The following is a 13,099-nucleotide window of genomic DNA, read 5'->3' as shown; positions in this document are numbered from 1 at the left end:
GTTGAAAAGCCCACCTTGTTAACTGGTAAAGCCTTGGCAAGTTCATAATTACCCCCTACCATACACCCCCAAAAGCCATCAGCACATAGGGCTCAGGAAGCAATGTTGAACTGATCTTCAAATGAAGGTGGCCTCACTAATGCACGTCTCTTCTCAGCCCCTCTGGCTCCGATCCCTACGTAGTTTGCAGGAGATTTTCTCAGCTGGTTTCTACTTAATCTATACCCAGTTTGTCAAATTTTGCTTTGTAAAGACCTTCAAAATGTTACTGTATAAAACTAGAGACATCCTTCTCTTTTCATGTCTTGTTACATTGGATTTAGAACCAGGGACCAGATCTGTCAGGATTAGTTCAAAATCCAGAACTCGGTGACTTTCAAATATCTTCTCTATTAGAGCAAATGGGATTTCAAAATCTCACAATTTCAAAATCTCCCCAAAAAGGAACTGGAAGAATCAGACAAGGCAGAGCAAGTGCCAGTGTGCCATTTGTATGCCATTCAGAACCATTATTTACAGAATTCATAAGATGGACAGCTCATTGGAAAGAAGAAACCCACTAATTTATGTCAGAACTAGGAATGTCGGTCTGAAGAGCTCAATAAAGACACTAATAGCAACAATTATACTAGCTTAGCTTTGTGCAATACTTAATGGCTTATAGTTTGTGTTGGGGGAAGGCTTTAGGTGATGCAGGATAAATCCTATCAGTATAACATATCCCAGTTCCTCTGATTGCAATAGAGTTTAGTAGTGATGTTTATTGGCTATAACATATAACACAAGCTTTGGCTGGTAACTGTCTTTTGCTTTTTCACAGTTTTTTTTTCTCTTGAACGATCTTTGTGGCCAAGAGCCTTTAGACACATTGCCTTGACTTGCTGATTGAAAGAATGTATAATGCCAGGGTGGAATTATTATGGTTACTTTGGAAAGTCATGTTTGCCCAAATAACATGGCCCCTTTTAATCCAAGATTGAGCTTGCCTGGATACCCTGAATCTCACTTGGTGAAAAAAATGACATTAATGCCCTAGGAAAAATCATTGACCCTGCCCAACCTCTTCAACCCTACCAGCTCCAGCTATAAAATGCATGTTCTAGAGCTCAGGGCTGCCAAGGCTAGGACTGGACTCTGGTGAGACTCCTTCCCCCCAACCCCAATAACAACAGACAAGTGAAAAATCTGTGCTTAGGGGTTGCCCCTGGGCCTTCTTAACTGCCAAGCTCCTAAACTTTGTTACAACTTGTTGGCCAAGCTAGAGCTGAAAGTATACTCCTTTTAGTGGACTATGTCCCTGGGAGACAGCTCTGTTAAGGGAGTCTAATGGAATCCCCTTATTTGGTAAAGATGAAACTCGTTTGTTTAAAGGGAAAATCTCCTGAAATATTTTATTTCAATCAGGCCAGAGAAACATGGTACTATATAGTCAGGGACCATGTCTTTTTTGCAGACTTTAACTGTTAAAATTTGCCCAACTAAGTCTGCTTTTTTTTTTTTTAATTATTTTTCCAGAAAAAGCAATTTGGCAATATGTATTAAGAGCCTTAAAAGTGTTCACACCTATGTATGTAAATGCATAGAAAATGCCCTCAACAAAATGATATTGCTGATTACCTCTGGGGAGAAAACCAGGAACTGGGAGGGAGGTGGTCAGCAGGGACTTTAGTCATGTCTACAGTGTATTTATGTATTAACTAATTTTCATTTTAATTAATTTTAATAAGAGAAAAGTATCTTTCCACGACTAGGACTATCTCCCAAGGAAATAATAAGAAATTCAATGCAGAAAAAAATAAGAAACAGCTAAATATCCTAAAATAGGGAATGGATTAAACAAGGAATACTGTTTTAGGGCTATATTATCTAATATCAAAATGATATATTAAGGAATTTCTAATTACATTGGACAATGTTAATAATATACTGCCAACTTAAAAATATCAGGATTCAGAACTATACCGAGTATAATCCCAATTTTTATTGGTAAAAGATATTCATACCGTCACCAAAATGTTATTAGACGTTACTACTCATTAGTGAAATTATTGTTTTCTTTGTTATACTGAACTGTGTTTTCCAAACTTTCTCCAACTTGGCTTCTAGAATCTAGTTTCAGCATGCTTTTATATTTGCCTTTGATCTTGTGTTGCAGGCGTGCTTGTGTGATCCGAGGCCAAGTGATGGCTGTAGATGGAACCCCTCTAGTAGGGGTGAATGTTAGTTTCTTGCACCACAGTGATTATGGGTTTACCATCAGCCGGCAAGATGGAAGGTATGTCAATATTGCTTCTGATCGTTGTGCGGGCCAAATACCGACTTCTAGCCATGAGTCAAACCAGGGCTCAAGTGATACAGTGTTTATAAGCCCATCTTCCTTCAAGCTGTATCTAAAAAAGTCATTGGTGTTATTTATTTCCTCTCTTCCCCATCTAAATCAAACCAAGTTTATCTTCTAACCAACCCTGTACTATTACTGTCAAGTCTTCCTGAAACCCTGGCCATGTGGAAAGTTGTCTACCCTTCACCTAAGGCTTCATCATTTATAAATCCAGATTCAAAATCCAGTGAGATGATGCAGGTAATAAAGCATTGAACACCTAGGCTGTTCTTTCCATGATAGCCTCAAAATATTTCAGAGATAAAGTTGTCCAAAAGTTTTCTTCCAAAGGTATACAATTCAACCACATTAAGACATTAAAAGAAAAAAAAAAATGTGTCCTCCCTAGACTGCCTATTTTACTAGTGGCTATAACAGGTCGAAAAGCATGGCCAGCTTAACCAATTTCCCTTGGTGTCTATATAACCATAGTGATTTAACCTTAAGCACCAACCACCAAGCTGCTCTCTAAGGGCTTCCCCAGGTTCTCAGAGACCTGGAAAGCAAGACCACTAGTTAAATCTTTTCCTCCTGGAAAAGGATTTGCTCACAAAAACATTTTTGTTGCCATCCTTTAGGTAGACATTTGTTTAGAATATTTGAGTCAATAGGCCCATGTGTCCAGCTTAAAGGTACCTATTTATGATTCTCAGGAACATTGTAATGATGGCTTTGAGGTGCCCTAGTCTCCAGGTGGCTACCCTTGAAATGTCCTACTCATAACAAGCCGCTTCAGTACTCATATAAAGAGAACTGTTGCCTTGAAGCTTTATCACAGTGTGAGAGACTATGTCATTTCAAGAACCTAAAATCAGACCTTATTATTAGTCCTAGCCACTTCAGAATTGTTAATTGTTCAACTTGGGCTATGCTGAATTTATTTTTTCAACTGCCTTTCAAGAAAAGGCTTACAAAAAATAGTTAAAGAAGATAATAAGGAAGAATTTTAACCTACTTAAGGAAAACTTTTTAAGATTTTAGCAAATTATATGAATTATTTGTATGTAAATTATATTGCTAATTAGTAATGAGCCGTCTATTCATTATAACAAGCTCAGCAGAACTACTCTGGGAGCATCTAGTCTGAATATATGTGTGTATATATATATATATATATATATATATATATATGCAATAAAAACTATTTCCTTTCAAATATTCTATAATCAGAGCTCTCTACTAATTCAAATGGACTTTTCTCTCAATTAGATTGAATGATGGAATTTTGGTAGTTCATGCACCAGTAGCTGGTACAGAAAACTGGCCTCTCCCTTGCCAGCAGGTTCAACCATGTGCCAGAAATTGAGAAATGGATTATTTCTTTAAATAGAATATACCCTCAGGGACATTTGGCTTCTCATGGAGAAATGATGGGCCTTAGGTTTTTTAGCTTGTGCACAAAGGTTTCAGTGAATTATTCGATATTCACAAAAGAACCTAAAAGAAATGTGATGTCTAAAAAGTCTATAAATTTTCTGTTTCCAGTTTACAGAAAGCATTAAAGGGGGACAATTTTTGTTGTTATTTTTGTGTTTTTAATCTTCAGTAAAATGCCAGGACCCTCCCACTGAGCTCACTGTGAGAACTAGGTTTATATAGATGACAGACACTAGCCAGAGTCCCCTCTGGCAGTAACTCTTCCCTCAGGCTCCACAAAGGGTGTAGGCATTCAAAATATGTGCCCCAAATGCCAACCAGACAGTCCCACTATCATCTCTTAGACATAAAGTGAGTGTGATGAGAGTTTCCATTTATATGTCTCTGCTGGTTGCTACCTCAGATTAAGTACATTTCAAAAGTAGAATATCATAGGGAAACTACAGATCTTCCTCAGTTTATGATGGGATTACATCCCGATAAATCCATCGTAAGTTGAAAATATTTTAAGTTGAAAATGCATTTAATACACCTAACCTACCAAGCATCATAGCCTAGTCTAACCTACCTTAAATGTGCTCAGAACATTTCCATTAGCCTACGGTTGGGCAATATCATGTAACACGAAGCCTGTTGTAATAAAGTATTGAATATCTCATGTAATTGACTGAATACAGAACTGAAAGTGAAAAACAGACTGGTTGTGTGAGTACAGAAGAGTTGTAGGCATATCAGTTATTTACCCTCGTGATCACGTGGCCGACAGAGCTGTGGCGCGCTGCGCTGCCCAGCACCACGAGAGAGTTTCTATCGCATATCGCTAGCCCGGGAAAAGATCAAAATTCAAAGTATGGTTTCTACTGAATGCTTATCGCTTTTGCACCATCATAAAGTTGAAAAACCCTAAGTCAAACCATTGTAACTTGGGGACCATCTGTATACCTGAGGGCAAAAGGATTATAGAAAGGTTGGGGTTAGCATTTAGATACCTAGTAGACAGGGTGTGGTATGCAAAATGCTGAAAAGTTCTGGCTTTCTGTCTCCAAATCTCAATCCACCTCTCTGCCAGTGTGCCTGTTGTTCCCATCAATGGTATCACTGCTTTGGGTTAAGTTGTTGACTCTTTCAAACTCCCTGTTATATGCAAATATGTTATGGTGGCTGGAGAACTAATTACCCACATTATCATCCATCTGCACAAGTTAATTGACAACTTTCCCTAGGGAACCAGGAAAAGTCTAGGTCATGAGACCAAAGTGATGTATAAAAAGCAGAAGGAAGGATGGGAGTGGAAGACAGGTCCCTCTAAAAGTAAGAAGAGATTAGGTATGCAGATTGGGAGAGGCCAAAGTAGCAGAAAAGAAAAAAAAAAGGCAATTCTAAAGGAAAGATGATGTATGATTATCTACTGTATTCCTTGCATTTTCATGCATATTCTATTTCATCCTCACAACAACTTTATGAGATAGGAATCATTATTATCATCCTCCCCATTTGGCAGATGAGAAAACTTATCCAAATTAACACAGCTAATAAGGGTAGAGCCAAAAGTTGAACCCAAGTAATCTTACTCTTACCTTCTATGATTTACCACCTTCAGCTTAGATATGTAACAGATGCTCATATTAATAGTTCAGCTAATGATAAGTAAAATAGGTGAAACATTGACATTCTTAGAAGATTCTTGAGAGCATTAAAGGTCTCAAGAACTTTGTTCGGAAGACTTTGGAAGATGAAGAGAGGGCTTCCTCTGATTCCCCTCAAGGTAAGAGTTTGTTCATTTATGGATACCGTAAGGCAGAAATAAGCATTTTACATAAGCTACAGTAGTCTTCCATCTATGAATAGGACTGGTCTGGCTTATTACGGATTAACAGTCTCCAAACAAATATGTCCTCTCCCTTGGGTGTTTTATGCTCACTCTCACGTGACTTTGTAACCTGTTCTTATTGACTCGTGCCAATGGAGACCATTTGTGGTGGGGGAAATCCCAAAAGAATTAATCATCCAGAGAGCATTCTATTGGGTATTGCAATAATTTAGATGGGTTGTTGGCTACAGATCCACCTTCCACCACCATGGCAATTAATGAGTCACCCAGACAGTGTTTACTATATATAATAGCTAGGTGGGAAGAGGAGAAATCAGTCAGGGTTCTGCAGAGAAACAGAACCTCTGTGTGTGTGTGTGTGTGTGTGTGTGTGTGTGTATGCATATATACATGTACATATACATGTATATGTGTGTATATACATATGTATATTATATATGTGTATATTATACATATACATGTATAATACATATTATACATATGTATTATAATATGTACATATGTATTGTAATATGTATAATACATATCATACATATATGTATAATATATATATATACAGTTGGCCCTTGAACAACATGGATTTGAACTGCACGGGTCCACATGTGGATTTTTTTCAATAAATATGTATTACAGTACTACATGATTCGCAGTCTGTTGAATCCGTGGCTGTGGAACTGTGGACATGGAGGGCCAACTGTAAAGTTATAAGCAAATTTTCAACGTGCTTGGGGGGGACCCTAACCCCCACATTGTTCAAGGGTTAACTGTATATAGAGAGAGGGAGAAAGAAAGAGATTTCAAGGAATTACTTATGTGATTGTGGGGATTGGCAACTCCAAAAACTGTAGGGTAAGCTAGCAGACTGGAATCTCTCGGCAAGGAGTAGATGCTACATCTGCAGTCTTGAGGCAGAAATCCTTCTTCCTCTGAAAAACTTCAGTTTTGCTCTTTCAACTAATTGAATGAGGCCCTCCCACATTATCAAGGGTAATCCCCTTTACTTAAACTCAGCTAACTGTAGATATTAACCAGATCTACAAAATACCTCCCCAGCAACACCTAGATTAGTGTTTGATTAAATAACTGGGTACTGTAGCCCAACAAAGTTGACACATAAAACTAACCCAACACAGGACGCTTAGGGGAAGTTCCCAGGAGAACTTAAAACTCAGTATCTGCTTATGGAGATAATCAAAAACTGGCCTAGAGTTCATTTGAACTACAAGAGAAGACATCTGTAAATTTAATAGGGCAATGGATCTGATTTGAGAAGAAAGTTAATATTTGTTGAGTCACTACTATATGCTTGGCTCTTAAGTCTTTATCTTATTTACTCACTTATGGTAGTAGCTGAGTGATAGACCATATTAGCCCCATTTTACTAATGAGGAAACTGAAGTTCATGAGAGTTAAATAATTAGCCCAAAGACACAAAGTTAACATGGCAAAGCTGAGATTTGAACCCAGGTGTGTATGAAGCCAAAATCACATTCTTTCTACAAAACAAGAAGCCTGCCCTGTCTGCTTAATCTTTCTAGAAGTAGAGAATAATTGCCAGGTACATATGTTCTTGTTTGGGTAGTTTATTTTGTTTTTGTGTTTGCATTTGTTTTTGTTTTCAAATAAGTAAGCAGTTCAGTTTTAAGGAGTCAAGAGCTGAGGTTTGGGTGAAGCAAATAAACTTGCCCAAGGACACAGTTGAATCAGTGTAGAATGTGAACCAGAGAAAAGGTCTCTTGACAAGTAATGTAGGACTTTCCCTCGCTACGCTTGCCTTAAACTGCTCCTGTATTATCATGAATTTAGCCTCTCTGTCTTAAACCATAAGCTGTTTGGGGTTTTCTCTTTTTACATCAAACTTAAATTATTTTCTAAAGCTAATGCAGTTCTTCAAATCCTCTTTTTGGAAACTGCCTTAATATTACAGCTACTTGACTGAAAAAGCAACAATAAAAAATACCGTATTAGCTATCCTTTGTTACTGTCCACTTATCTTTACATGAAAGATTTCTGCAACAGGACACAATTGGTAATACTATAATAAATATAATAAATGTCATATGAAGGGAGTGGTGAGATATCCATAATTAAGTCTGATTCACTATCAGAGCATTTTACCATTGAAAAGTGTTTTAAGAAAGTTCTTTTTTTTTAACACACAGGATTGCTTACATCTCTCTCCTGTGGATTTAAGTTGCTTGAATATTAAGGAGCATCCATTGCCCTTTATCCATTTTTAAGATATAATGATAATAATTTATCATTATCTTGTACACATAGTATTTTATGCTTTTTGAATGCTTTCAAGTACATTATCTCAAAGACATCATTGTACTTAAAAGAGCAGGAAGGTAGAGCCATCTAGTGCAGAATGAACTGAAATCTGAGTCTATTATGCTCCAACTGAAGAGTCATTTCAGAGACCACATCAAGAGATGGACTTACAGAAGAGGCAGTCTTGTTTAGTCAGAGATATGGAAGGAGTTGTCAGTGGAGATGGACAGGGTCCACTACAGACTTCCTTACAACAGGAAACGAAGAGGCATTCTAGAGCGAACCAGAAATCCTAAATCTAGAGTTCAAGTAGAATCAGGAGCCAAAGGGGGTAGCCAGATGTGGAGGGTTCAAGCATGGTATTGTTCAAGCAGATTTCACTGAACAAATTTCCTCAGCTGGTATCTCTCTCCAAATGCCATCTCAAAGACACCACCAGGTTTCTGACACTGTGTTGGTGACCGTGAACAAGGTATTTAACCTTTTGGCTCCTTACTTTTATTGAGTTACATTATAGGAATTTTTTTTAGGATGAATAATGCAGCATATTACAGATGTTGCTTAATGTTCAATGGCCATCTTTCAGTTCTCTCTAGCACAGGGAGGAGCAGTGATGTCAGATTTGGCTTTGCAGAAATACATGCAGTGATTTTGTTTAAGATAACATTAAAATTGATTTATAAATCCTAGGTGAATATCAACTGGTGATATGGAATTTTTTCTCAGAAGTCTACTGGATAGTGAAAAGAAGTCTCCATGGAATGAATATTTAGTTAGACGGAATAGAAGGAATAAAATAGAGAATACAAATAGATATAGTTGCGTCCCAAAAGAAGGAAAGAGCACTGAAATTACCTGTTTTTTAAACTTTAATTTTATTTTAGTTGTTCATTTGGTTGAAGCTATCTTCTGTTTTTCCTTCTCAGCTTTGACCTCGTAGCTGTCGGTGGTATCTCTGTCGTCTTAATCTTTGATCGGTCACCTTTCCTACCTGAGAAGAGGACACTCTGGTTGCCTTGGAATCAGTTTATTGTGGTGGAGAAAGTGACCATGCAGAGAGTTATATCAGACCCACCATCCTGTGATATCTCCAACTTTATCAGCCCAAACCCTATTGTGCTTCCTTCACCACTCACATCATTTGGAGGGTCCTGTCCAGAGAGGGGAACTATCGTTCCTGAGCTGCAGGTGGGTACATTGACCTTGAAAGTATAAAATCATAGTATCCATGGGGTGCTCAACAGTGCATAATGGCTAGATTCCTTTTCCTGGTACTCCTGCCAGCCCTATAATGTGCTGCCCTTCATTTTTCAAGAGAAACCTTCAAATGTAATCTCTCTGGCACACATTTGCAAGGTGATTGGCCGGGGCTATAAGGTGCTATCTCTGGCCATGGAACAAAGCAAGATGAACTAGCTCATGTCATGAGGATTAGACCCCTAACCTTGACCTGATGAACACTGTGCTCAAAAGAACAAAGCTTGTTGCCTCAATAGTGGTAACAGTATAATCAACGAGGTGGGACCATTTGTGGTTCTGAAATTAAAGCTCCTTAAGAAATCTAGTTTTCTTCCACTGTCTAATTTGCGTCCGCTGTCATTGTTCTTAGAAGTCATGACACCTCCTCTTGTTTAGCTGTGTTTCGTAAAGGTAGTTGTCAAGCCTGTGCATTTTGTCTAAAACTGCTTTTTAAGTGTTCACGCTTTATAGTCAGAGGAAGACATTTTTGAAACTTCATATTCTAGGATTCCTGAGGATTTTTCTTTTCCTTTTTTTTTTAACATCTTTATTGGAGTATAATTGCTTTACACTGGTGTGTTAGTTTCTGCTTTATAACAAAGTGAATCAGTTATACATATACATATGTTCCCATATCTCTTACCTCTTGCGTCTCCCTCCCTCACACCCTCCCTGTCCCACCCCTCTAGGTGGTCACAAAGCACCGAGCTGATCTCCCTGTGCTGTGCGGCTGCTTCCCACTAGCTATCTATTTTACGTTTGGTAGTGTATATATGTCCATGACACTCTCTCAGTTTGTCCCAGCTTACCCTTCCCCCTCCCGTATCCTCAAGGCCATTCTCTAGTAGGTCTGTGTCTTTATTCCCGTCTTGCCCCTAGGTTCTTCATGACCTTTTTTTTTTTTTTTTTTTTTTAGATTCCATATATATGTGTTAGCATACGGTATTTGTTTTTCTCTTTCTGACTTACTTCACTCTGTATGACAGACTCTAGGTCCATCCACCTCACTACAAATACCTCCATTTCATTTCTTTTTATGGCTGAGTAATATTCCATTGTATATATGTGCCACATCTTCTTTATCCATTCATCTGTTGATGGACACTTAGGTTGCTTCCATGTCCTGGCTATTGTAAATAGAACTGCAATGAACATTTTGGTGCATGACTCTTTTTGAATTATGGTTTTCTCAGGGTATATGCCCAGTAGTGAGATTGCTGGGTCTTATGGTAGTTCTATTTTTAGTTTTTTAAAGAACCTCCATACTGTTCTCCATAGTGGCTGTATCAATTTACATTGCCACCAACAGTGCAAGAGGGTTCCCTTTTCTCCACACCCTCTCCGGCATTTATTGTTTGTAGATTTTTTGATGATGGCCATTCTGACCGGTGTGAGATGATAATCTCATTGTGGTTTTGATTTGCTTTTCTCTAATGATTAATGATGTTGAGCATTCTTTCATGTGTTTGTTGGCAATCTGTATATCTTCTTTGCAGAAATGTCTATTTAGGTCTTCTGCCCACTTTTGGATGGGGTTGTTTTTTTATTTTTCATATTGAGCTGTATGAGCTGCTTGTAAATCTTGGAGATTAATCCTTTGTCAGTTGCTTCATTTGCAAATATTTTCTCCCATTCTGAGGGTTGTCTTTTCATCTTGTTTATGGTCTCCTTTGCTGTGCAAAAGCTTTTAAGTTCCATTAGGTCCCATTTGTTTATTTTTGCTTTTATTTCCATTTCTCTAGGAGGTGGGTCAAAAAGGATCTTGCTGTGATTTATGTCATAGAGGGTTCTGCCTATGTTTTCCTCTAAGAGTTTGATAGTGTCTGGCCTTACATTTAGGTCTTTAATCCATTTTGAGTTTATTTTTGTGTATGGTGTTAGGGAGTGTTCTAATTTCATTCTTTTACATGTAGCTGTCCACTTTTCACAGCATCACTTATTGAACAGGCTGTCTTTTCTCCACTGTATATGCTTGCCTTCTTTATCAAAGATAAGGTGACCATATGTGCATGGGTTTATCTCTGGGCTTTCTATCCTGTTCCACTGATCTCTATTTCTGTTTTTGTGCCAGTACCATACTGTCTTGATTACTGTAGCTTTGTAGTATAGTCTGAAGTCAGGGAGCCTGATTCCTCCAGCTCCGTTTTTCTTTCTCAAGATTGCTTTGGCTATTCGGGGTCTTTTGTGTTTCCATACAAATTGTGAAATTATTTATTCTAGTTCTGTGAAAAATGCCATTGGTAGTTTGATAGGGATTGCACTGAATCTGTAGATTGCTTTGGGTAGTAGAGTCATTTTCACAATGTTGATTCTTCCAATCCAAGAACATGGTATACCTCTTCATTTATTTGTATCATCTTTAATTTCTTTCATCAGTGTCTTATAGTTGTCTGCATCCAGGTCTTTTGTCTCCTTAGGTAGGTTTATTCCTAGGTATTTTATTCTTTTTGTTGCAATGGTAAATGGGAGTGTTTTCTTAATTTCACTTTCAGATTTCTCATCATTAGTGTATAGGAATGCAAAAGAATTCTGTGCATTAATTTTGTATCCTGCTACTTCACCAAATTCATTGATTAGCTCTAGTAGTTTTCTGGTAGCATCTTTAGGATTCTCTATGTATAGTATCATGTCACCTGCAAACAGTGACAGCTTTACTTCTTCTTTTCCAATTTGGATTCCTTTTATTTCTTTTTCTTCTCTGACTGCTGTGGCTAACACTTCCAAAACTATGTTGAACAATAGTGGTGAGAGTGGGCAACCTTGTCTTGTTCCTGATCTTAGTGGAAATTGTTTCAGTTTTTCACCATTGAGGACAATGTTGGCTGTGGGTCTGTCATATTTGCCCTTTATTATGTTGAGGAAAGTTCCCTCTATGCCTACTTTCTCGAGGGTTTTTATCATAAATGGGTGTTGAATTTTGTCGAAAGCTTTCTCTGCATCTATTGAGATGATCATATGGTTTTTCTCCTTCAATTTGTTAATATGGTGTATTACATTGGTTGATTTGCGTATATTGAACAATCCTTGCATTCCTGAGATAAACCCCACTTGATCATGGTATATGATCCTTTTAATGCGCTGTTGGATTCTGTTTGCTAGTATTTTGTTGAGGTTTTTTGCATCTGTGTTCATCAGTGATATTGGCCTGTAGTTTTCTTTCTTTGTGACATCCTTGTCTGGTTTTGGTATCAGGGTGATGGTGGCCTCGTAGAATGAGTTTGGGAGTGTTCCTCCCTCTGCAATATTTTGGAAGAGTTTGAGAAGGATAGGTGTTAGCTCTTCTCTAAATGTTTGATGGAATTCACCTGTGAAGCCATCTGGTCCTGGGCTGCCACTTCCTGGCTGCGCCCCAGCCCAGCAGATCAGATGCGGCCGCACCCTCGTGGACGGTGGAAGCAGCAGCGAGCTAGAGCCCGCTTCATAGTTTGTGGCCACGTAGAGGCCGGGCGAGCCCAGGCACCGGGACCCGGCCCAGGCTCGGCAAGCACCTCTGCGCGCGGCTGGGGTCATGGTGTACTGAAAAAGCACTCAATCAAGAGAAATCTCGGGGGAGCTGGAAACTATCAAGTTGTTGAGGTCACACAGGGGACAGAAAAGATAGAGTTTTATAGGAGGAGCTTCAAGATGGTGGAAGAGTAAGACGTGGAGATCACCTTCCTCCCCACAAATATATCAGAAATACATCTACACGTGGAACAACTCCTACAGAACACCTACTGAACGCTGGCAGAAGACCTCAGACCTCCCAAAAGGCAAGAAACTCCCCACGTACCTGGGTAGGGCAAAAGAAAAAATAACAGAGACTAAGTCATTCAGATATCCATAGTACAATTTTCTCACTATGTTATAGAAACATTTTAATGGTACTTTAATTTTAATATTTTAATGATAGTTTAATGTCCACCAAAATGGACTCATAAATCAGACAGATCCAGGATTCAAGTATACTTAAGAAGAGGTAAATGAACAGTCAAAGATTGAATTGGTTTTTCTTCCAT

The 13,099-nt window shown here is 38.4% G+C and overlaps 1 protein-coding gene across 1 annotated transcript in view; it reads left to right on the top strand.

Annotated features, from left to right (window-relative positions):
• TENM1 (teneurin transmembrane protein 1) overlaps window positions 1–13,099 on the top strand; it is a 352,331-nt gene that overhangs the window by 201,582 nt on the left and 137,650 nt on the right. The window contains exons 13-14 of the mRNA XM_057538278.1: window positions 2,156–2,275; window positions 8,789–9,050. Coding sequence (XP_057394261.1) covers window positions 2,156–2,275; window positions 8,789–9,050 — 382 coding nt within the window. The remainder of the gene's footprint in view (window positions 1–2,155; window positions 2,276–8,788; window positions 9,051–13,099) is intronic.

Source organism: Balaenoptera acutorostrata, chromosome X, assembly GCF_949987535.1.
Source record: "Balaenoptera acutorostrata chromosome X, mBalAcu1.1, whole genome shotgun sequence".
Classification (NCBI taxonomy): Eukaryota; Metazoa; Chordata; class Mammalia; order Artiodactyla; family Balaenopteridae; genus Balaenoptera; species Balaenoptera acutorostrata.
This window is presented reverse-complemented; position numbering and strand designations above follow the sequence as displayed.